Below are 23,574 nucleotides of genomic sequence, written 5' to 3' on the forward strand. Positions count from 1 at the left end.
TTCAACACTTAATTTCCTTAACGTCTGGTTATTTGAAGATTTGGATTTGATTCTGGGATCTACTTTTTGACGGTTAGTCTTAGATATATCTTTTGATATCTCTTTGTCTCTTAACACAATACTTACCTGACAGGGTTCTTTAGAGTGTCACACTAGACGGTAGGTGAGAAAACACCTAGTTAACTGTAAACTGTTATTTAATTGTAAAAAAAAGTATATATTTCAGCAAGACACAAGTATAGGGTATTCAATATTCAATCAATAAAATATTACTAAAACTTATACTGCTTTAGGTGTATTGTTACATTACTTAATATAAAAATGAGATAAAGAGAACGCTACTATTTACTGCACAAACTGCCCATGGTTTATGATCTTTCTATCTCTGACCTTGTCTTGACTACCTTTCACTTCATTCATTGTCCTCTGACTGTACTGACTTCTAGATGTTTCTGTAAAACTCCTATTCAGTCTCAGATACCCCACTGTCTGGAATCCTCTGTCCCCAAATCTGCACGTCTCACCCCCTGATTTCATTAAGGTATCTGCTCAGATGCCATCTCCTAGGAATGAATTTCTTGATCAACTTTTCTCTTCTTATTTTTCTGGTTTAATAATCCCTCATATCCCTCACTAGCTTGTAAGGTCAATAAAGCAACCACTTTGTGCTGTTCAGTGTTCTACTCCTAGCACTTGGATCAATGACTGATACCTAAAGACCATTCAATAAACATTTATTGAATACCCTTTATCATAGGTAGCAATAAAATAAATTTATTGAATACAGATACCTATGATAATTACGTGTCATGCACTGTTCTAAAGGACATATACATATCTATTTTAATAAGAAATATTTTTCGCCAGACCTCTGTGAGACAGAATTGATAAAATGTAGCATTGTTGCTTTATAAATTTCAATACTTCCACATAACAGCAGCATTTATTTGTTAGCATGTATTTAGTATTTCACTATTTAGGCATGGTTTTAACCATATTGATACTCAAAATGGTATTTTATATATGAAAAAAGCAATAGCATATGTGTAGCTTTTCTTCTTTTGTCTGTCAGTAAAATGTCTCTTTTTCAGGTCACAAATAAGCAAAGGAGTCAATGTGCATTTTGGAACTATTCTCTTGACACCATGAACGGCAGCTGGTCCCTGGAGGGCTGTGAGCTGACATACTCCAACGAGACCCACACCTCCTGCCAATGTAATCACCTGACACATTTTGCAATTTTGATGTCCTCTGGTCCTTCCATAGTAAGATGGTTTTCTACTTCACATTTATTCATCTCCCTATTTATGTTGTATTTTGTGATTTATTTTCCATGCCGTTCAAGAGAATAACTAATTGTATGTGTTTTCCTTGGATGTAAGTAGCATATATAATGTACTTGTAAAACCCCCAGGTTAACTTCTTTTTAGTATTTGTTTTCCTACCTGCCTTGTAGGATATGGCTAGTCTGCATTTTAGGTAGTTTCTAGTCTAGGATTTATCTAGTCTTCATTTAATAAATTATGCTAAATCAAGTATCCATCTACCAACTCTTAGTTCTTTATGCTGCTTTTTAAGTTCAATTGTAAAATTTTAACGTAACACTGAATTTAAGGGCCTTTTCTTTGTATTGAAGCTTTATTTTTACCAGTAACATAGCACCTAAAAATATTTGATGCCTGGCCAATAAATAGTAGCACACTTGTGATTAATAACCTATTTTTAGCAATGTAGAAACCCCAAAATTTTAGAACATGTGCAATTTTTTAAGGTGAGTGGCTTCATGATATGTATTTTATATAAGTAATGTCTTGATTTCATATTATACAATTACTGTATTTTTTAATTTTATAACTGTGTATCAAAATCTCATTTCCTCTTATACTGAGAACCCATCATTAAGCTTATAAAGTGGCCAAATAAATCTTCTCAAATATATTAAGTCATATAGTTTAAAGAAGACAGTTTCCTGAATGTTAAATAAGCAGAGAAGCCTGTGTTCTGTATTTAAAAATATATGTTCATCTACATGGAATAAAACCAATCTTAGCCGTTTCAAAGTCTCTGAACTGTACTGTTTTACTATTCCATATATTCAGAATTTCTAATACCTTTGTTTAATATGTTTTGGATGAATCACTGCATAGAAATAAGATTTGTTCTTACCACTGACAAACCTATTTTTATTAACCATTTTCACATTTAAGTAATGAATTACCTTTCTAAAATTATGAAACTGCTGACAATAGCATTGTTAAACCATAAACTAATATAAACTATACCTAAGGAAAAAAAATCACTAATTACAGAACGTTAAAATGCTGCATAATTTATATCAGATTTCTCTGAATGTTGATGCTTTCAGAAGTACACAATTTTTCTCATCTAAGTGCACATTGGTATTTTTACATTTTATGAGCATTTTGATTAACGTTTCACTGAAAAAAAGTTCATTATATGTTGTAGTTCCTTTGACAAGTTACTGAGTTGTACTCTTAACAGCTTTATTATTATTATCCCTTAGGGTATTAAAGATTATAATATTCTTACAAGGATCACTCAACTAGGAATAATTATTTCACTGATTTGCCTTGCCATATGCATTTTTACCTTCTGGTTCTTCAGTGAAATTCAGAGCACCAGGACAACAATTCACAAAAATCTCTGCTGCAGCCTATTCCTTGCTGAACTTGTTTTCCTGGTTGGGATCAATACAAATACTAATAAGGTATGTAATATAGATATTCCTACTCTCTCTCTCTTTTTTCCCCTAAATTTGTACTTCCTTAAATGTATGTGTCATGGAAACAAGAATTATAATTAAGGGTTTAATGGGGCAAGAGTACTATATATAATTTGTTCTGGAACTATCCTTTCTAAGTCTGATAATGGTAATATATCTAAGTGACCTACTAATTAAATGCATTAACCAAAATGTCCCTTATTATCACACATTATTGGGACAAATTGAAATTTTATGGCAAACTGAAGAAATTTAAAATAACATTTTTATTAACAGAGGGCTGGACTTCAAAGCAACTAGAGGGTTGAATTATATTGAATTGATTCTACCTGGTAGCTGCACTTTCTTAGCTACCCATTTCCCACAATGATTGATATAGCGTCATGCCCAATAGTCTCCATATTGTGCTAGTCCAGTTTCTCCAACAAGCAGACACTAAAATGGGATTAAACATACATTATGTTTATTAGGGAAAATGTTTATGAGAGAAAATGGGAAAGAAGAGGCTTGAACAGCAGTTAGGACAAGGCGTACTTTCTCCAAGTGAAAGAGAGATGGAAGAAAGAAAGAATAGGTGGAAGCATCTTACATCACGGTGAAGTTCCAAAGAAACTTTGGCCAAGTGTCAAGGAATTGTTTGGGGTGTCCTTGAGCCAAAGCTGCCTGCTAAAGAAATCTTTCTTCCAGGAGCCGGAAAATTTTAATAATCCTGCTAAGTTCCCTCATGGGGTGGCACAGCCTGTTGGAAGCATGTTTTCATAATGCAATAGCTGGAGCCCTAGGCCAGTTCCACTTACAGATAGGAGAAGTATTCTTATGATCACAAAGCATTAAATGACTTCCATATCTCAATTCTTCTTAGAAAACTTTTAAGGACTGAAACTACAATCAGTTTTCAGGGGTTTTTTGTTTTGTTTTTTTTTTTTTTTGAAGTTGATGCACTAATCTATTTTAAATAGTATACAGTAGGATATAAATTCTGTTATCTTTTCGTGTTTGTTTTGCAGCGGTATTCTTAGCACTTTTCAATTCCATATACCTCTTGCTAATCTCGAATGCCTGTTTACTTTTTCAGTCTCTTCCCACCCTCACTTTCACTGCACATCCATTCTGTGTGGTATTTATTTTCAACTCTTTTTTCCCCTATCAAGTCCTCCCCATTTGCAAGTCCCATTTCAAATCTTACTTTCTCTAGGGTGGTTCCCAATGTTGTTTTTATCTCCAATGATATAGCTCTTTCCCAACTTTTTTACAGTACTCTCCAACATATTTTAGAATTTTAATGTCAGTATGTGTGAATTATAACATGTTTCCATCAGTGGGATAGGTATGTAAGTGTGTATTGTGCAATGTCTCTGGTGAAAAATATCATGAGCTCTATTAAAATAGGAGCATGTAAGAATTTCACTTTCTGTAATTTCTTATCAGTCTAACCTCAGTTCTAGGTGTAGCAATATTTGTAGATAAAGTTTAATTGAAAGTCATCTCAAATTTGCTTACTACCTTGAAGTGATTCAACAATGGATATCTTTGTAATATATCCACTTTTTTTAAACCCCGTATTTGTCACTTAAGGTAAATATAAAATTTTATTTAGCATGATACTAACAATAATTTCCATTATTTGAGCCTGAATAAAGAAAGGCATTCTCAAAGGAAAAATCAACTTCAGTTATAAAATACCCACAAGAATATCTTAGTTCATATGTAATAATCCACAATTTATGACATATCATAAATGTGTGAAAATTATAAATCTCTCCATAAAGGCAGTAACAATTCAATCACAGGATTGGCAATTGCCTCACACCGATAAAGCCCATTCATTATAATCAACTGTAAGTAATACATCTTAAACAATTGACACTTGACAGGGAAATTTGAATGTGATCAATCGCTATGTAAAGTGTCATGATTTATGGTTAAAGTCTAAGATTTTATGTCATGGTCATTTTAAAGCAAGCATCGCTGATAATTTCTTCCTTTGATTTCTAGCTCTTCTGTTCCATCATTGCTGGGCTGCTTCATTATTTCTTTTTAGCTGCCTTTGCGTGGATGTGCATTGAAGGCATACACCTCTATCTCATCGTTGTGGGAGTCATCTACAACAAGGGATTTTTGCACAAGAATTTTTATATCTTTGGCTATCTAAGCCCAGCTGTGGTTGTTGGATTTTCAGCAGCATTAGGATACAGATATTATGGTACCACCAAAGTGTAAGTTAAGATGATTTAGTATTTGAAATGCAATTTTGAATATACTTTGTCATAACATTGAGGATTTTGCTTTATTGAAGTACATTTAAACATATTTATAGATTTGCCTACTATTTATTTTTCAGATGTTGGCTTAGTACAGAAAACAACTTTATTTGGAGTTTTATAGGACCAGCATGTCTAATTATTCTGGTATGTATGTTTACATTTATTTAAGAGTTCAAAAATGTGATGATTGGCAATCAGATGGTCTTATTCTGTAAAAACAAAAAAGGAATTTTGGACACTTTAAAGGGTATCATTTATTGACATTTTACATATGCTGCATTATTATTAAGAAAAATACATATCTTAAATTCAAGGCTGTTAGAATGTATTTGCACCTCTTAGGAGAGGATAGATTTCTACACAATACGTGTGGTTTATAAGAAAAAGTATTTTCCACTTATCAGTAGTAACTCAGCATATTTCTATACTGAGAATGTCAACCAGCTGATAATCTGGCATTTCAGATGTTAACATTGTTTGTCTTTTATCGATGATTGGTCATCTTTGAAGATTAGACTGTCATCCATCTTTATAGTTTTATCATCCTTAGGTACCCTGTCATCTTGAAAGTGATTTTAAACTAAATTGAAACATCAATGAAAAGAACCCAGTATTTCTCATGAGAACTAGCAATCATGGATTGTTAGTTCTATTTCAGCGTGGAAGAGTCCTTTTAATTCTTATTGGAAGTGGTTCCAAACGTATAAATTTGGCAAGCATTATATGTTCCATTCTAAATAAAGATGTTTTATGTGTCTCAAGAGCTTTTATAAGTGTTCTAAGTTTTCAACAGTCTTTCCGAATATAATAGTCTGTCAATGTATCTGGGAGGTCTGACAAGGCTCTAGAATGGAATGAATTGTCAGTGGAAGGATTGTGACAATGTTTTGGACAACTTTGTCACATATGTTTTGACCATAAGCTTGCCATCTTTTAAAAATTGTCTTCCCTCTTAATCTGTTCTCATGTGCTTTTTATGGTTGCAAGGGAGCTGCTAAATGGAGAGAGACTTGAAATGCAAAGTAGAGAATTTACATCAAGGTTTATTTTCTTTAATGGTATGAGTGGTAGAAAGTGCATTCATAGATTACACTTCTTAATCATTGCAGATAATTGTATATAATTCTCACAATAATTCCAGAAATATAAAAAGAAATTCTGGACTAAATATAATTTCAGATTTTATTATAAGTCTGAAATTTTAAGCCCACATAACTAAATAGATTGATCAGTGTCCCATTAATATACTGCGATGTGTGAGCCTGTTGTGAGTATTTCTGTGAAGGTCCATTCTATATGGTCTGATTTTACTGCTTATCTCTGCACAGAATGGAAAGTCCCTACTATTGATTCTTACAAATGAAAGTTTTGTGGTACAGCAATTCTTATAGCATAGATGGAAAAGCACTAGGCTAGAAATCACACTGAAAATAAGAAAAAAAAAGTAAGAGCATATTTCTCTAAAATAAAGCAGAGAGCATTCCCTGGAATTGTTTTTTACAGTTGTTTACATAAGGAATAAGATAACTGAAATATAATAATTTCCATGGACTTTAGATGGGTTTGTCTTGAAATGAGGGCTGCAAACTTTCCTAGAAGCCTAAATGAACAATGTCACACTGTTCTAGTCTGGAATTAATGAACCAATTCATCTTCAGTAGAATCTTAGTATGATTATCATTCCCAAGATTCAGAAGATCAGGCTGTGTGTGACACCTTAGTGTCACTCTAAAACGAAATGATGTTTATCTTTTTTAGTGTCTTCCTTCAAAAATAGTAGACATTCTATAAAAAATTGTTGAAGTGAATTCATCTGCTGTAGCTCTCCCTGTTCTTCTTTGCTGATGCTGACATTATTTTACAGCTGTTTGACACAAGTGAAACTTTTCCTGTTGCTGCAAAGGCGTGTCTAGTTCAGAGAAAAAGTCAAAGAAATGCTGAGCGACATATATTTTTTAAAGAGCCACTTATAATTGAGGCCTTACACTTTCCACAAATCTCACAAAGATAACAAGACCCAACAAGACCCAACCAGACCCACCACAAGAGGACTGCAGAGGGGAACCCAGGGGCAGTGATTCAGAGTTAAGAATCCTTGGCCTTTGGGGAAGTACAGTGTGCTCTATGGAAAGCTTTTCTTTTCCCTGCCAATCAGAAAGGAATGCTCCCCATTCCTTAAAGACAAGTTGTATGAACACTCCAAGAAAGTGTATAGAGAACAGTTTCAGAAATTATAAGAGAAAACCTGTCATCCTGATCCCATATTAAATGCTTGTTGGATTGTGGAATCTTTATGTCTCTCCTACATTCTCCTTATGCAGAACAGAGGATGATGAGTAACTTTTTATGAGTCTGATATGCGTCCCCTGACTTTGGGCCAAGTATAAACAGAGATTAGCACCTGTGTCTATTTGGAGAGTATTGCAGGCTAATGTTTACTAGAGTAACCCTCGAAGTGAAAAAAGGAAGTGAATATTTTATAGTGTGCTTAGGAATAAAGTAATGAAGGGATATCCAAGGAGGTCAGCTGTTCTGTGATCACAGGAAGTTAGAGAAGTAGAGAGAAGTTGTAGAGGTGTCCTACAACAAAAAACTTGTCAAGTGAAATTATGTGCAAATAAGAGAATGGATTAAATAGAGATGGGGTTGAATGGAGACATGGCTGCCTCTCTCTGAAGAATAAAGGGGGGCAAGGCAAAAATGAAGCACTATAACCATCAAGAAAACCATGTGGGTGGGCCATAGTGACTCAGTGGCAGAGTTCTCGCCTGCCGTGCCGGAAACCTGGGTGCGATTCCCGGTGCCTGCCTAAGCAAAAAAATAAAATAAATAAAATAAACCATGTATACTATCTAAGCAGAGACCATCACATAAGCCAAGACTATCAGCAGTAATTGAAACCAAACTGAACCAAAGTGATCACCAATAGGTGATCAGACCATTCCAGTTCTCAATAACAGATGTCTTAGGACTTGCCAATGTAGGGCAGTATCTGGGAACCAACCATACCACACAATCACTAATGCAGATGCAACCATTTATAAGTCAAGATTCTGGATTGGACAAATGAGTAATAGATCAGAATTTTTTAAATCTTAAAATTTGTAAAAACTATGGCATGAGAATTTTTGTCAAGGCCCAGAAGAAAAAAATAATTATGTTTATACTTGACCAAGTATAACTGGGTCATGTCAAAATCAATCACCACTTGCCATTTGGAGGATGGCAGTGACCTACTGATTGGGAAGTCTTTATCCTGTGTTTGAGAATAGTCTATAGGTAAAGATGCCAAGCTATATTATTACAGTCACCATGCTAATTGGGTCCTCTGGGCATGATGGAAATACAAAGAAAATATGAATTGTCCTCTGTCTTCTGTACAGTCAATGAAGAGAAAACAAGATAAAACAAATGACAAAGAACAACATATAATTGAACATAAGTAATATTGGTGAGATTTGGAAGAGATCAGTATGAGCTATGATGATCATTTAACAGGGCTTCCTTGCAGTGGAGGAACTTGTTTGTGGACATGCCAGCAAGCAATACTGGCTTGTATGGTGAGAAATGGGCATACAGATCTTAACGTGGACACGAGTTTCTATCAAGCAGCCCTTTAAGTTTGCCAGCTCCCCTTTGAGGGAAAACAAAGGGCACAGCAAGAAACGGTTGACATTATAAACAAGGCAATAAGAGAAATAAACACCTGTCAGTCATTAAGAGTTTTGAAGAATCATCTTTTCATAGTTTCATCATTCCCTAGTCTAGAATATCATTAGATTTATGTCAGATTTTTACCTCATCCATTTCTTCGCCTCCACCTGCATTATCAGTACCTTACTAATCCTTGCTAAGACTCTAGTATTAGTAAGGGAATAATAAAATCAATTTTTAAAAATTCACAATTTATTGAGAACCTGATACTTTTGAAGCACATTGCTAATCCTTTAATGTGCAGTCTCCTCAAACCACCTTCATTGGTATTATCCTATATTATACTTAAAGAAAAATAAGATTCAATTTGAAAGGTTAGGTGAGTAGCTCAAGACTGTAAACTTCTAGTAAATGTAGGGGCTAGATATGAAACTATTTCTAACTTAATCTAAAGCTCACATTTTCGTTTTACACTTCCTCTTGTACAATTGCCTCTGCTCCTGCTGCCATTTTTATTTTACTCTATCCAGAATAAACATGACAAAATTTAACGTCGATAATGGGAACTATTAGTAATAAAAATATGAATGTAAACATTTATTCCTTAGTATATCCCTGACTGATTCTAATCTAAATATTTTCCATGTATTAACATGCTTAAGGTAATCAGACAACTCAGTAAGGCTTGTATGTGTGCACACTTGTGTGTGTGTGCACAAATGTATGACTTTTTTATTTTAAAGTTGGAAAATTTGAGGCATAGAGAGATTACACAGCTTGCCCACTGCTTGTCCAAGATCTGGTAACTAGCAGAGCTAGAACTCATTCTTGAATCCAGAGACCGCTTTCTTAATTCCAGTGCTGATACTTCTCCATAGCCCTTAGCCCAAGTGCCTTAGGCTGTTTTGTAAAGTTCTCAGTAATCTAGCTGGATATTTTTTGGTTCTTTGAACACAATATTCCTGCCACCTTATCCAAAGTTCTGCTGCCGGAAATCTTCTCATTACTCAATGCCCAACTTTGTGAGCACCTTTCTAGGTATTCCTAGTTTTAACTAATCTCTTAGACAGACAAGGTCCCATAGAATTGATTCTTTCTATCCCTATAGAGTATTTTTTCACTCTGCCATGCTGTGCATAATTTTCTGTGTGCATTACCCTAGCCGTCCCCTACTCAAACACCCAAACAAAGGTTTTTCGATTCACTGAACTTGTCCTGCTCAGTAACCAGTGCCACTGTGTTACACAACCTTAGAGGACACATGTCAATAAACTGCAGCATAGTTCCCTAAAGAGCAGCATTTACATTGCTGTAATAGAAATGGTGGATCCTAGAATCATAAAACCAAAAGGCTCTCCTACTGATCACTCAGGTACATAGAAGTATCTAGTAGGTTCTCAGTAGGTATGTATACTTTAATTGACCTATTAATAAAAATCATTGCAATAAATGAAACAGCAAGAAAACCATGTGATCTTTCTTAAACTAATATCTGATTCCTCTGAGCCCTGGATTCCTAATATGCCAAAGGAAGATAACGATACCAGTCATACATGAGAAAGCTATGATAAAAACAAAAGGGGGGGTGGGCGAGAAATATTCTTTAAATTCTTTAAAAATTACCAAGGGAAAAATGCACAGTAATTTGAGGACAATCATAGCTATGCTCCTATTTTTACATTGTATTAAAAATTAAATTCAAAGATTAAGTTTAAAACCATGATCTGCATAGCAAAAAAATGTATGCGAGTGAATGTATGTATAGCCAAAATAGTGCATGTGTATGCATGTGTGTGTGTGTGTGTATTTAAAGGTCCTATTTTTTATATATAAGTGAAGATGTGGCAGCATTTGTTGCATTATAACATATTATGATTATAATATGTGTCTGGGACTTCTCTAGAATTTGTTCAACATCTTTAGAGCACTCTGCTAGAAAAAAAGCTCAGTTAAAAATAAAAGAAACGAATGTAGAAATATTTTAAAGCTAAGAAAAGCATTGGAAACTTAATCAGGTAAATAGTATTTATTTTCCAGAGTAAAGAATAAATGTAAATACATAATTAATGGTAACTTTCTTATGGCCAGCCTTAAATGAGGGATAAGATTGCTTTCGCAGCTTTTTATGAAGAAATCTGGGAAGATTTATAGTCCAGAGAAGAAATTGCTATAGGAGGACTTGAAATAATTTTCATTCTTCTATGGAATCCTTGCATTTCTTCTATAGATAAAGTGCTAGCTTTTTTATGAATGGAGCATGAGTGTATTTGTGGTTTGGGCTTATAATGTAAAACGCCTTTGAGGTAATATGTAAATGAGTAAGAATTGAGTTAGTCCTGCACTGATAGCGTTTTCTACCCCTAGGTATGTTGTTTCAAACAAATATTCAAGCTTTAAATCTACTGTGATAAGGGCTAACTACTTAAGTCTTTGAGCAGTGATGTTTTCTGCATTGATCACATGAAAGTGTTTCCTCAGGTGTTGGATCATTAATATTAAGGAACTCTTAGTATTTTGAAGTATAAACCAGTGACTCCATTGATTCTATCCATGAATCACTACATTTAGAATGTTAAGATTATAACTATGCATGAAAAGGCCGAGCCATGCTTTTGAAAGATTGAACTGTACCAGAAGGAGGCTTCTAAATCTTTGTTGAGCAAGCTGCAAACTGAAGATTATTTCCATAATTTATTTCTTTCTTCAATATTTTTAATCTTTAATACCGAAATTCTTTCAACTCAGACTTTTGAAGTGATTAGATTCGAGTACACAAATATAAAGAAAGATTTATGAAAATAATTTAACTTTTTTTAATAGAAGTTAATATTTCCATAAACACTAAAGAACAGAATTTGTTTGATTATGGCAAATACTAATTAAACTATTGAATAAGGTATTTTCTTGAAAAATAAACTGTAAGCTTTCATTTAGATTTAAATCAACACTCCTATAATTGAGTGTTATATTGCTTCTTTCACCCACTTCCATTTTAGTTTTGCCAATTAAGTTCTGGGCAAAATTGTGTTTTCTGGTGGCTTCCTCTAAGTCTCCTTTCTAGATCTAATATCTTAATTTCTTCAACCAAGGAATACTATTATGAGCTACTAAAAAGTGAATTCCTTGCATAATCCTATAAAAGACATACCATGTTTATGTACTAGTGTGTGATAAAGAATCATTACATTTTTCTTAATTGTACAAGTTACATAATCTTGAAAGGAATGTAAATATTACAAGACTTTGTAAAGTAAAAAGCGAACATTTCTTTTACACTCTTACTCCTCTAATTACTCTTTTTCTGCATTTTAGTCCTTACAGACTTTTTGCTATGCATACATATACATACATATATATGATAATTTAGGCAAAATAGGTTTTTTTGCAAATTTAAACAATGTCTGTGGGTATGCTCTAATTTATTGAACCACTTCCCTATAGTCGAGCATTTAAATAGCTTCCAGTGTTTCCTTATTACATATTTATATTATATTAAATTGCCAGAAAGTCCTTCTTAGAAGTAGGAATAAAATACTATGTAAATTTTCAGATTTATAAATTGTCTTCCAAAACAAATGTTTCTACTGGTATTTTTACCAACAATGTATGAGATCCTCATTCTAACATTTTTGCCAGTACTAGGTTTTATTATCCTCTGTGGTGTCTAAATGTGTAAGGTGGAACCTGGAAACAGAAGGAAGAGTTACAGTAGCCCAGAATTTCCCAACAGTGGCACCATTGACACTTTGAGGTGCGTCTTTGTTGAGAGCACTGCACTGTCCTGGGCATATTAGGGTATTTAGTAGCTTCCCTGGACTCTACCCGCTAGATGCCAGTAGTGCTACCACCACCACCAGCTGTGGTAGCCAAAAAACGTCTCCAGACATTGTCACATATTTCCTGAGGGGCAATATCCACACTTCTTCCCACTGAGAACCATTCTAGAGTTATCTTTTAAGTGTCATGTGTAGGAATGCATTTTGCTGTCATCTTCAAATGGCATAAATATAAGGAAAAGAATTAAAATCACCGCTTGGGCAGTGCCCTTTGGATGACCACGTTAAAACTGTATTAGAAACACTACCACTGTAAATTTTAAATGTTACAGGTAACGACATCAGCATTTTAATTACAAGTTTTAATTTAATGACATTGAATTTGTAAGACGTATCTTTTAGTGACCTCTATGGTTCAAGATACTTTTGTATTCAAACTTTTTCTCTGTATTATGTATTAATAAACATTTCAGTGCCTGTAACATCTAGCTAGGCTTTTTTTTTTTTTCATATTATTTTGACCTTCTTGAAACAATAGGTGGCTGCAATTGAAAAAAAAGAAGTGGAGCTAAATAGAACTTAACATAAATAATACATTTGTAGTTTTCAGTGTGTTCCCATACTTGGAAGTTATATTTGTACTGGATATACCTCTCAAAGATAATCTCCTTGGGACTCATACTGGAAAAATTTCATAAAATTTGAATGACCTCATAGAAATTAGAGATCCAAATTGAAAAAAAAAAATTCCCTTGTGCCTCTCAAGTCCAATTAAGAAGAATTGGTCAAGGTGAAGTTCATCGAATGTCCTTCCTTATAAATGTAGCTTTACAATAAGGGATTGTAAAGCTACATTTATACAGGAAAGAAGTGATACAGAAAAGAAGTCCCTCCTTGAATGGGGTGATACAGGAAAGAAGTCCCTCCTTGAATGGGGATCTTTATTAGCATTTGCAGAGCTCTCGTCCTACACATCTGAAGCTATTTTAATCTTCCCTATAAGTGTTATCGTATTTCTCTGCCCCTTCAACATATTCTGTAAAACGCTCTTTACTAATTCTAAGTGCATGGGTTGTCTTTCTGGCACTGTCTTGATCTCTTGTCTCTCATTATAGAACTTTGCTCTGTCCAATTTCTAGGTTGATCAAGAAGGGAACATTTATAACTCCCGCTGATAATAAAAACATTTCTCCTCATGATATCAGACAAAAAGAGATCCCAAGTTGATCAGCGTCAGGGTACAGGCTTTCACCATTAGAGCTTAATTATTTCATGCTTATTTAGGTAACAGTCACATTTAGATCTGTATTTTAAATCACTGGAGACTGAAACTTAGCAAGCTTAAGAACCTTACTCAAGACACTCTATTACTGAGTGGTATAGGCAAGTTCATGCTTTCAGATTTCACATCCCTACCTCCTATCCTTTCATCTTTCCTTGCACAAGACATTGGAGGAAGTAGATCTCTGTTAGGTTCGTGGAAAACTTGTTTTTATCACCTGGTTTCCAGAAATTCTTTCAGGGTGAGTAGACCTTAACATAATATTCATAAACTTTCCATTATTTTACTGAAAAAGATATCAAAATAAATTATTTCTTATCTTGTTGAAAATGGGGAAAAATCTTATCTACTCTCTTTCCATACTGTTCTGGTTTGCTAGCTGCTGGAATGTAATGTACCAGAAATGGAACAGCTTTTAATAAAAGCTAAAAGGCTACCTCCACATGATGGATTAGGATTAAAACGTGGTTTTTCTAAGGTACATAATCCTTTCTCAGCACACATTTTGTGTGGCTTTCTTTAAATAATCGCCAAGGATATCCAACAGCAAACCAGAGTAGCCTACCTAAATAAAGCCTTTTTTTTATCAGAATATATATCAAAATCTGGTATAAAGCACATCTGGACTTTTAATGTTCTCTTAATTGATATTCATTAATAGATAACTTCCAAAAGCCTTTATTGCCTCTAATTACTCACATTCCTCTCTCTGTTTTCCTATTTTTGTCATGAGAGACAAGCTGAAAATGAGTTTACAGTTTCACCAATTTTTTAATTGCCCTTTATTTTATGCTTTAAAATATCAGATATATTTTGTAGATCAAAAAAGTGTCCTTTAAATTCTTTGAGAAATTCTTTTACTTTTTAATAACATTAATCCTATCAACATAATTGATTCTCTAAGAAAGTAATGAGTGCTTCATATTTTACCTCTTCTGTGAAATCTCTCAAACTAATTCCATTTCCATAATGATAATTTTAAAAAATTTTAATTTCCTTTCGGTGAAAGGAATCATCAATTTTGAGTAACTATATGCTTGGCCCAGCATTCATGTGACATTTAACAATATTCTTTAAGTAGTTACTGGGAGCTAAACTGCAAGAATGAAAAAAGAGAGAAAATTCATAAGTTTTTACTCTCATAGAGCTTACAGTCCCATAGAGGAAACAGGTATTAATCAGTTAATCATCACTTATTCACACAAATGCAGGTATAATTGTGAACTGAGAAAAGTACTGCAAAAGAAAAAAGTACAGGGTTCCATGAAGGCATAGAGCAAAAAGTTATATTATAGACCAAGGAGCCATGGAGGGCATTTCTCAGGAATTTGTGTTTGCATTGATATCTGCAGGACACATAGGAGATAGCTCAATAACAGGAAAGTCAGAGGGAAATGATAAGATTTTTTTTAGCACAAAGACACTGAGATGAGGAGGTACATGGAACCTCTTAGAGACTAAAAAGCAGCCAGCATGATGGAAACACAAAGAACCAACAGGAGAGTCTCGGACATGAGACTGAGCAGTGGGCAGGGACCAGAACAGTCTGTTCAGTAAACAGCCCACATGTCCTGTTTGCCTAGGCCAATATACTTTGTGTCTGTTGTCCAGTGTTCTGTTGAATTTAGCAATTGTCTGGATTTTTCATTTGTTAACATAGTATTACGATAATCTCGGACAGGTCTGGTAAATTCCACTTCTAGCTTCTACAATGTCTCCTAGAGTCATATGTGCAGTAAACATTCTGACTGTCACATGTGGTAAAATTTGGAAGGCTATCAGCAGTAGCCCATATTTCTTTCCAGATCCCTTCCAGATACATATAAGCATTATCTGCCATTCAAACATGTTCAGATGCACGTGGCTAGGGACAACTATCTCAGGTATGAGGGAGTAGTGGAAGAAAGATTCTATGTGACTGCCATTGTCAGCTGCATGGTGGCTTATTTGAAATACTTAGTGTTTGGTTGAAAAAGATTACTTTTAAAAATAGATTTTTGAAGGCAGCCATTTTATAGGTTCACTAATATATTAAATTCAATTGCTAGCTGTTCTATAATTACCTTTTAAATTAAAAATTAAATTGATGATAACTTTAAATTTATCTTTGAATTTCCTTAATTGTTCAAGTTCTAGCTTGAATTCCAAGCAGTGGTCAAATTAGTTATATTAAGTTTGTATTAAAAAATTTCCATCCTCACCAACTTCTATCTTTTTTATATTATGCAATAAACATTTTTCACATTGCTTATATATTAACAAAAGAGACTTCATAACAGTTTTCATTGTCCCATCACATCCAACAATTGTTGTATATATTCTTCATATGTAGATTGTCTCTTTCACCTTTGTTTCTTTTCTAGTAACGTTTTATGGCTTGCATCTGTTTACAATTAAAATAGTTATAAAATGAGCACATGAAATTCACTTATACTCACAGAGGTCACCATATGCTTTATGCTTCCAAATTTCTAGTTCTCTCCTTTTGATTCTGTTTTGGAGGCATGTAAATTATTCTCTCAAACATTGAAAAAAAACACGCTGTTAAAAGATCCTAATGAAAATGCTAAAAAATATGAAGTGTGAATATTCTTTTAATATCTAAGATGATCATATGTTTGGATGGCATTTTAGCCACAACAAAATATTCCACTTCTTTGCATATAACATGAAGATGTATGGAGATATTTTCCTAATGGAATTATCCTGCCTACTTGTTAGTTTGACTTTTGTTGTGGCGTCCATGTATGCCCATGTCTGTGATTAACAAATGCATATTAGAAAGCCCATAGTTTCATGGTTTCTGTTAGATGCAAAATATTGCACATTCCCATGGTATCTGTCCATAAAATAAAGTAGGTATAACTTCATCTTTTTCTTTTACTCAAAGTTAGCATTAGAGGATCATTAATTTGGATAATTTAGAATATATCTTTCAGTTTTTATTGGTATATGTATTTACAAACACTCTATTTCTCATGAGTTATTGTTTGACAAAATCTGCACAATATAAGACAAAATAAAAATATGATTTTTTAGATGTTTAAGCAAATTAATGGTTGACTGCTTCTTTACATAGACTTCGGGAATGCATGAGTAAACAAAAAAGAAAAATTTTTACCCTTAAGGACTTTTGATTCTAGAACAAGAGTCAGCAATGGTCTGCCTCTTGTTTTTGGAAATAAAATTTTATTGCATACAACAATGCTCATTTATTTACATATTGCCTATGAGTACTTAATGCTATGACAGAGTTTACTATTTGTGATAGAGAGCTTTACTCTCTGGCCCTTTATGGGAAAGTTTTACTGACCCCTGTTCTACACTTGAGTTATATAAGAAAAGATAATTATCTTCACCTAAAAAATACTTTGTCATATCAAACTGGATTCGTTAAGAATATGTTTCTTATATATAAGCAACATAGTTCTAACTATGGATTGTTCTTTGAAATGTAGTTATTCTTTCCTTTCATATAAACTTATTTAAGATCCTAGTTTTTTACTGGGAAATTACAACTTTACCTAGAGGAGTTTCAACAAAAATGAGAAATTGTTTATATGGAAAATACAATTTGACTTACTTTTGAATTTTTTTCCATTTCAGTATTTATTTTGCTATCATTAGTTAAGAGGAAAATTCTGAAAGTTAAAAGTGATACTATATTTTCTATTGAGAACATATTGCCCAAAATAAAGACTGATAGATATAAGTTCTGATATTTTAACCTGTGATTTACAGGTCCAATGCTATTATGTCACAAAATAATGCTTAACCACTGTTAAATAAATATGGGTTACATTAATTGTTGGGCACTTCATATATACAGATAGTTTCAAAGAACATATTTCCATATGAATGTAAAAACCATTAATGTTAATAATTGATGTTTGTTGAATACTAATTATATATTGCAGGTTATTCTAAGTACTTTACATGAATTATGTAATTTAATACACACAACAGCCCTCTGAGTTAAGTACCAATTATCCATATTTTAAACACAAAGAAAACAAAATGCAAAGAGTTAAATAATTTGCCTGAGGTCATATAGTTAGTGCCACAGCTAGAATTTGAATCCACTATTCTGTTTATTTTGAAGATGAATCTTTTGCTTTCTTGAAGCTGTCAAGCTGTCAAACCATATAAGAAAATGGTCTTCAAAATTTTTTGATTAAAGAGCCCATCAGTAAAATATATGCAACTCAATAAACATGTTTACTTCTTCGTAAATTATATACATGTACTAGTACACTAATAGTTTATGCGTGTTACATGATATAGTATATAATGTATGTTATAAAGCATACTTGAGAATATAAATTTTAAGAGATGAAATAAAAATATTTAAAATAATTCAATATTGTCTTAACTAAAATAGCATTGTTACATATTTTTAAATCTTTATGACACTTTTAATACAGAAATCCAAAGGAAAATATCTAAATTCACTTTAATAATTTAATTGCTATCAGAGCTGAAATCCTACAGTTACATTGAATCTCTACTTTTGTGTTATGTTTTAATATTCATTTCTTCAACTCTTCAACATTTTCTTTTTACACTCTCCTTTAGCAATGTATATTTAAATACGTAAAAAAATTAAAGTGTTAAGCCGTATTGTTTTCTATGTAGTATTTCAGTTAACTCACTTCATCATAAAGAACAGAGCTTTTCTCCATTGTTAGATTATTTTTCTTTATTTTCTTTTTCTTTTCATTGGAGCACTTGCAGGTTGGAGTACATGCCATTTTTTTTTTTTCTCCACATGGCAGGCTCTGGGAATCAAACCTAGGTGTCTGGCACGGGAGGCGAGAATTCTGCCTGCTAAACCACCAATGCACTGCCCTGGGTACATGCTTTTTTAAATCTCCTATTTTTAAGTAAGGAACCTTAAAAGAGACTTCTAAACATGATTCATTAACTTTAGAAAAGATATTTATTGAAATGAATATTTCAGAATTTAAATGTAACTGAAAATGTGAATTTAAATCCATACTTCAAATAGCTTAATAACGTGAATTTTTTAATAGTGTTTTGTCAAAACGGATTGAACCCTCATGGATTTTACCTTGTAATCTGGCTGGCAACTCACTCTAGAGCTAGAAAAGTGTCAGCTCTTCCATTTTCTTACCTGTGCATTCTTCATCAGTGTTGTTTAACCCACAGTGTACTTGCAGAGAACTTTTTAATTGATCTGCCCGTTTTCTTAAAGTTACTTTATTAAAGTTACATATTACATAAAATTACATGTTAAAGTTACTTTGTTAAATTTTCATAAAGGTACATTTTTAAAGGTGACTTGAAAATGCACCTAAATGGCATGCATCAAATATGTTGCATAGGATTAAAAATAACAAAAGAAGGAGTCTCTCTCCTTTATAGAACAAATATTGGTCCCTCAGACTACCATGAATTCCTCATCTGACATGTGACTCCACATGACTTGGGAACTCTGATGGCACCAGTGTTCAATTGGTAAACTTCCATTTTTCCTTGAAAAAATACAAATGGTAATTCTAGTATTTTCTTCCTGTGCCCACATAAATTATTTTGGTTTTCTACTTTGGAGACTACCAGCTTAAACCTAGAAACCATATTTGAACTCTGAAGGATGGGAAACTTTGCTTTTCATCAGCATAGGGAGAACTACCATGTTCTTAGCTGTCCTGGCCGCAGAGAACAGTGAGGTCAGGTTTCTCCAGTAGGGAGTTGCTGGCACAACACACCAAATCCTACTCACCATATGACAAGGTCTTAGCCATTGGTATCGTGACTTAGTACCAAAAATACTAACGACAAATAGCTAACTATAACTTTCACCATTTATATTTTTTTCTTCTACTTTCAATTACTTCTAAAATGAAGTAACTGTTAGCCACTAACATAAACAAATGTCTAAATGATTAAATGCTTACAATTTTAGAAATCAATTTAGCCTTCCTTTGCTGGTCTTTTCATCTGTAGTTTGGTAGTTTTGCCCAGTGTTTAGGAGCATAAATTCTAGAACCTGTCTGCTGGGTATAAATCTCGGCTTTGCTCCTTCTTAATTGTGTGGCCTTGGGCAAGTTATTCAACATCTCAGTTACCATAAATGCAAAACAATGTAATAATAATAATAATCATAATAATTCTCCATAAAGTTGACATCATGGTCAAATGAATCAATAAATAAAAAGATCTGGTGCACAGAAAGCATTCTGTAAATACTAGTTTTATTTTTTTGTTATTGGTTTGATTCTCAGTGTTACACAGTAGTTTATAAGTATGTGCAAGAATGCTGTGTCGTCCTACAAAAACTATTCATCCAGTTGTATTCTCCATCCTTCAATGTGTTGTGGAACAGCACTGCTGCTTTCTAAACCGTGAACTTCAAGAAGTCAGTGAAGCATCATGAATACTGCTAATACATCCAAGTGATCTATTAAGGATACTCTTCTATGATATTTAGAACCTACTTAAAAATACCTATTATTATTTCCAGTTGTTTCAGATGTTTCAGTGTGTTTCAAATTACTCTTAATATCCTTTTTTAATACAACTGTAGCCCTCACCCCATTTCTTTGTGCTTTATTCTCTCCTAAGCTGGATGTTAATTAACCTAGCTCTGTAGATATCCCCAAGGCTGCTAAACCCTAAACCTAGCGAGTGGTAAACCAGTTAAAGACTTAGTGTATTGGGAGAGAGATGCTTTTCCTGTAGGTATAATGGGGAAAAAAACAGTTTTTCTATCTTCTCCACAGTTCTGAAAATAGGTCAATAAATACAGTCATCTCTAATTTCTGTGGACCGTCAGAAATGTGTATTTTAAGGCAATTTTGTACCTAAGCTTCATAAATTTTATTTCTATTAATTTATTAACAAAAGGAATTTGATAGGTCCCAGCCTATTCCGTTGCTTAATCACCCAATATCTAGAACATCAATAATAGACACAATTCAATGATAAATTAGTATTTATTTTAAACTGGATTTAAATTTTATTTTTTAGTTGAAATTAAAATAGAAAACTTAGTAATTGCAGGGTATTTTATTTCATACCTACACATACATATATATACACACACACATATATAAACACACGTTTTCCACCCTGTATTAGTTTTCCATTGCTCCTGAAACAAATCGCCTCAAATTTGAAAGCTTGAAACACAAATTTATAATCTCATGGTTCTGTAGGTCAAAAATCTAGGTACTGCGTGATGCAGTTGATTATTCTGCTTAGAGTCTCACTAGGTTAAAATCAGCCCTTTTCATTATAAGGGCTCTGGAGGGAAATTTGCTTCTAGGCTCATTCATGTCGTGGCAGAATTCCGTTCCATGGATTATAAGATTGCAGTCCCCATTTCCTTGCTGTCTATTGACCAGGGGTCCATTCTCAGCTTGTAGAGGCCACCCACATTCCTTTGTTCATGATCCCTGGTATCTTCAAAGAGATCAGCAGCAGGGGTCAAGTCTCTCTGACCACCACATCTTCCCCATCTCTCCTGCCATTGTCTCTCCTGTATCTCTTCTGTGTTCATCTTTTGCTTTGAAGGGGTCATGTGATTACATTGGGCCCACCAGGACAATCTCCCTATTTTAAAGTCCATAATCTCAATTCTATGCAAAGTCCTTTTCACAGCTTCTGGGTATTAGGGAATGAGTCTTGTGGGGGGCAAGAGACATTATTCTGCCTACATCTCACCCCAACTTTTCTAATACTACATATATTTAACATTGTGACAAAGTGATGATTTTAACACGGAAATAATGAAAAGAAAGTAAGATGAAAGAAAAAGAATCTGATTACTTGGCTCCTATCTAGTTTGTGGACAATTTTGTACAATTAATAGGTCATATATTTTCAGTTTGAAGCTTAAACTGATGTATTGATAACTGCGTATCTGCAGTGGTTCATGGATTGAGAATGAATCACCCTTTTTATAGGGCCACCCAGTAGACCAGTGAAAAACTGCCCTGTATCCATGGCAAAGCAGGTTTGTCCTAGACCAGTCAATTTAAAGGTAATAAAACCATCTGAAAGGACATAGCAGTTGTGATCTTGGCACATTCTTAAATGAACCAGATTCCATTTAATATATATAAAAAATTAAACCATAGGTTTAAGAGTGATGTAAGAATTTTTTTCTCATTCTTTTTTGGTGAGAGCTGACATCAGAATATAGATGGCCTCATCAATTATTGAGAAAAAGACTAAGATAGGAAAAAATGACTGATTTGGGTGCTTCATTTTGAAGTTCTTGATTTGAATGTACGTGGAGGTCTAAATCTTTCAGAATAATCTCCTGCTCTCTCACCACCTCATTTCTTTATTATTGTTTTTTAAACTAGGCACTTGAAAAATTTTAATACACTGTGACAAACAAAAGAATATGTCTGCTAAACTTTGAATAACTGCATGTATTAAAGAAGTTAAGAAACTGCTCCCTATAGAGATAAATATCATTGAAAGTAAAGCAAGGACAGTGATTTTAAATTTTTGAAGTATTACTTTCTCTCAAGAGTTAAGTTTTATGACTTTGAATGAGTTTTTTTCTTCACAACTATTGATATTCTCTTCTGTGTTCCAAAATGCAGCAGTGAGTTTAAGAGTTCTTATGCTTGTCCTGTGCAGTATGAGAAAAGAATAATGGACTCCTCTGGTTGGCAATCTAAAACTGTTATAAAAAAATTAATGAGAAAGATGAAAGTGAATGACGTTCTTTTACAAGTCAGTAATTAACTGCTCTGAATTCTGTGGAACCACAGCTGATAGATAATATAAACACATATTGATTACAAAATGCTTATTATTATAAGTGCTTTGTTATTCTTTATTATCTTATTTGAGCAATCTTGTTTTTCTCTTATCTATGACTCATCATTCTTTTTTCATAAAACAGTTCTACCCAAAAGATACTTTTCCAGACCATAGAAAATGCATAGTGTTTCAAATTAATTTCCACCTCCAGTATTTAAGCCATGTACTTTTAAAGCCTAAAATGATATTGGTTCTTAATGATTTTTACTCTGCTCATTAGAAAAAACTTTAGCGTAGTTTGTTCATTTATGGATAAAGAGAGAACGAAGGCAAAAGAGCAAATATAGGTTTTGCCAGTTAACTTGTATTTGCAGAATATTGTAAAGTGATATTGGATTTGGCTTTGAGTTTGCTAATGACTAAGGTATGGGAATGTAAATGTGGGGGTACAGACTTTGCACTGTCCAAAACAGTAACGAATACTCATCATTGTTTACATTTTCCATAGAATGGAACTCAGTTTTGATTTTATCATTTGGTTCTCAGTTTTTCAGTAAAAGCTCACTGAGAGACAAGATGATGATTTAGATGGCATTTAAACAGAGGTGGTGAGAGAGAATGTGCCATGAGAATCTCTTGAGCTGGAACCCAAATGCAGCGGCATGAAGTGTTAAAAAGACAGAGAAGTAGGGGTTCAGGGAAGAAGCAGAGTGTGGACCGTGTTATTTTGGCCTCAGAGACCATTGTAAGGTCTTTGGCTTTAACTTGTGAGATGAGAAACCACTGGAGAGTTCTGAGCAGGGAAATGGTCTGATAACATTTTAAAAGGATCAGTCTGGCTTCTGTGATGAGAATAAATTGTCAAAGAGCAAGGATGGAAGCCAGGAGACCGTTTAGGAGGCTACTGCAGTAACCTAGGGGATACATGATAGCAGCCTGTCTCCAGATAGGAGCTGTGAAGATGGTAAGTGGTGGTCAGATTCTGGATATATTTTGAAGGTGGAGAGAGGTTAAAAGATTTGCAGATGCATAAATGGATAATACTGAACAGAGTGAAGGATATAAAGCCGTTACTTTTTTTTTTTTTTTGCAATGGGGAAGACTGCAGCAAAC

At 33.6% G+C, this 23,574-nt stretch overlaps 1 protein-coding gene across 4 annotated transcripts in view; it reads left to right on the forward strand.

The window, feature by feature from the left end:
* ADGRL4 (adhesion G protein-coupled receptor L4) overlaps positions 1 to 23,574 on the forward strand; it is a 99,405-nt gene that overhangs the window by 70,099 nt on the left and 5,732 nt on the right. For all 4 annotated transcript variants that reach the window (XM_077120508.1, XM_077120509.1, XM_077120510.1 and 1 more), the window contains 4 exons: positions 1,092 to 1,265; positions 2,525 to 2,728; positions 4,739 to 4,959; positions 5,085 to 5,151. In XM_077120508.1, the coding sequence (XP_076976623.1) occupies positions 1,092 to 1,265; positions 2,525 to 2,728; positions 4,739 to 4,959; positions 5,085 to 5,151 (666 nt within the window). The remainder of the gene's footprint in view (positions 1 to 1,091; positions 1,266 to 2,524; positions 2,729 to 4,738; positions 4,960 to 5,084; positions 5,152 to 23,574) is intronic.

This window comes from Tamandua tetradactyla, chromosome 11 (assembly GCF_023851605.1).
Source record: "Tamandua tetradactyla isolate mTamTet1 chromosome 11, mTamTet1.pri, whole genome shotgun sequence".
NCBI classification, from domain to species: domain Eukaryota; kingdom Metazoa; phylum Chordata; class Mammalia; order Pilosa; family Myrmecophagidae; genus Tamandua; species Tamandua tetradactyla.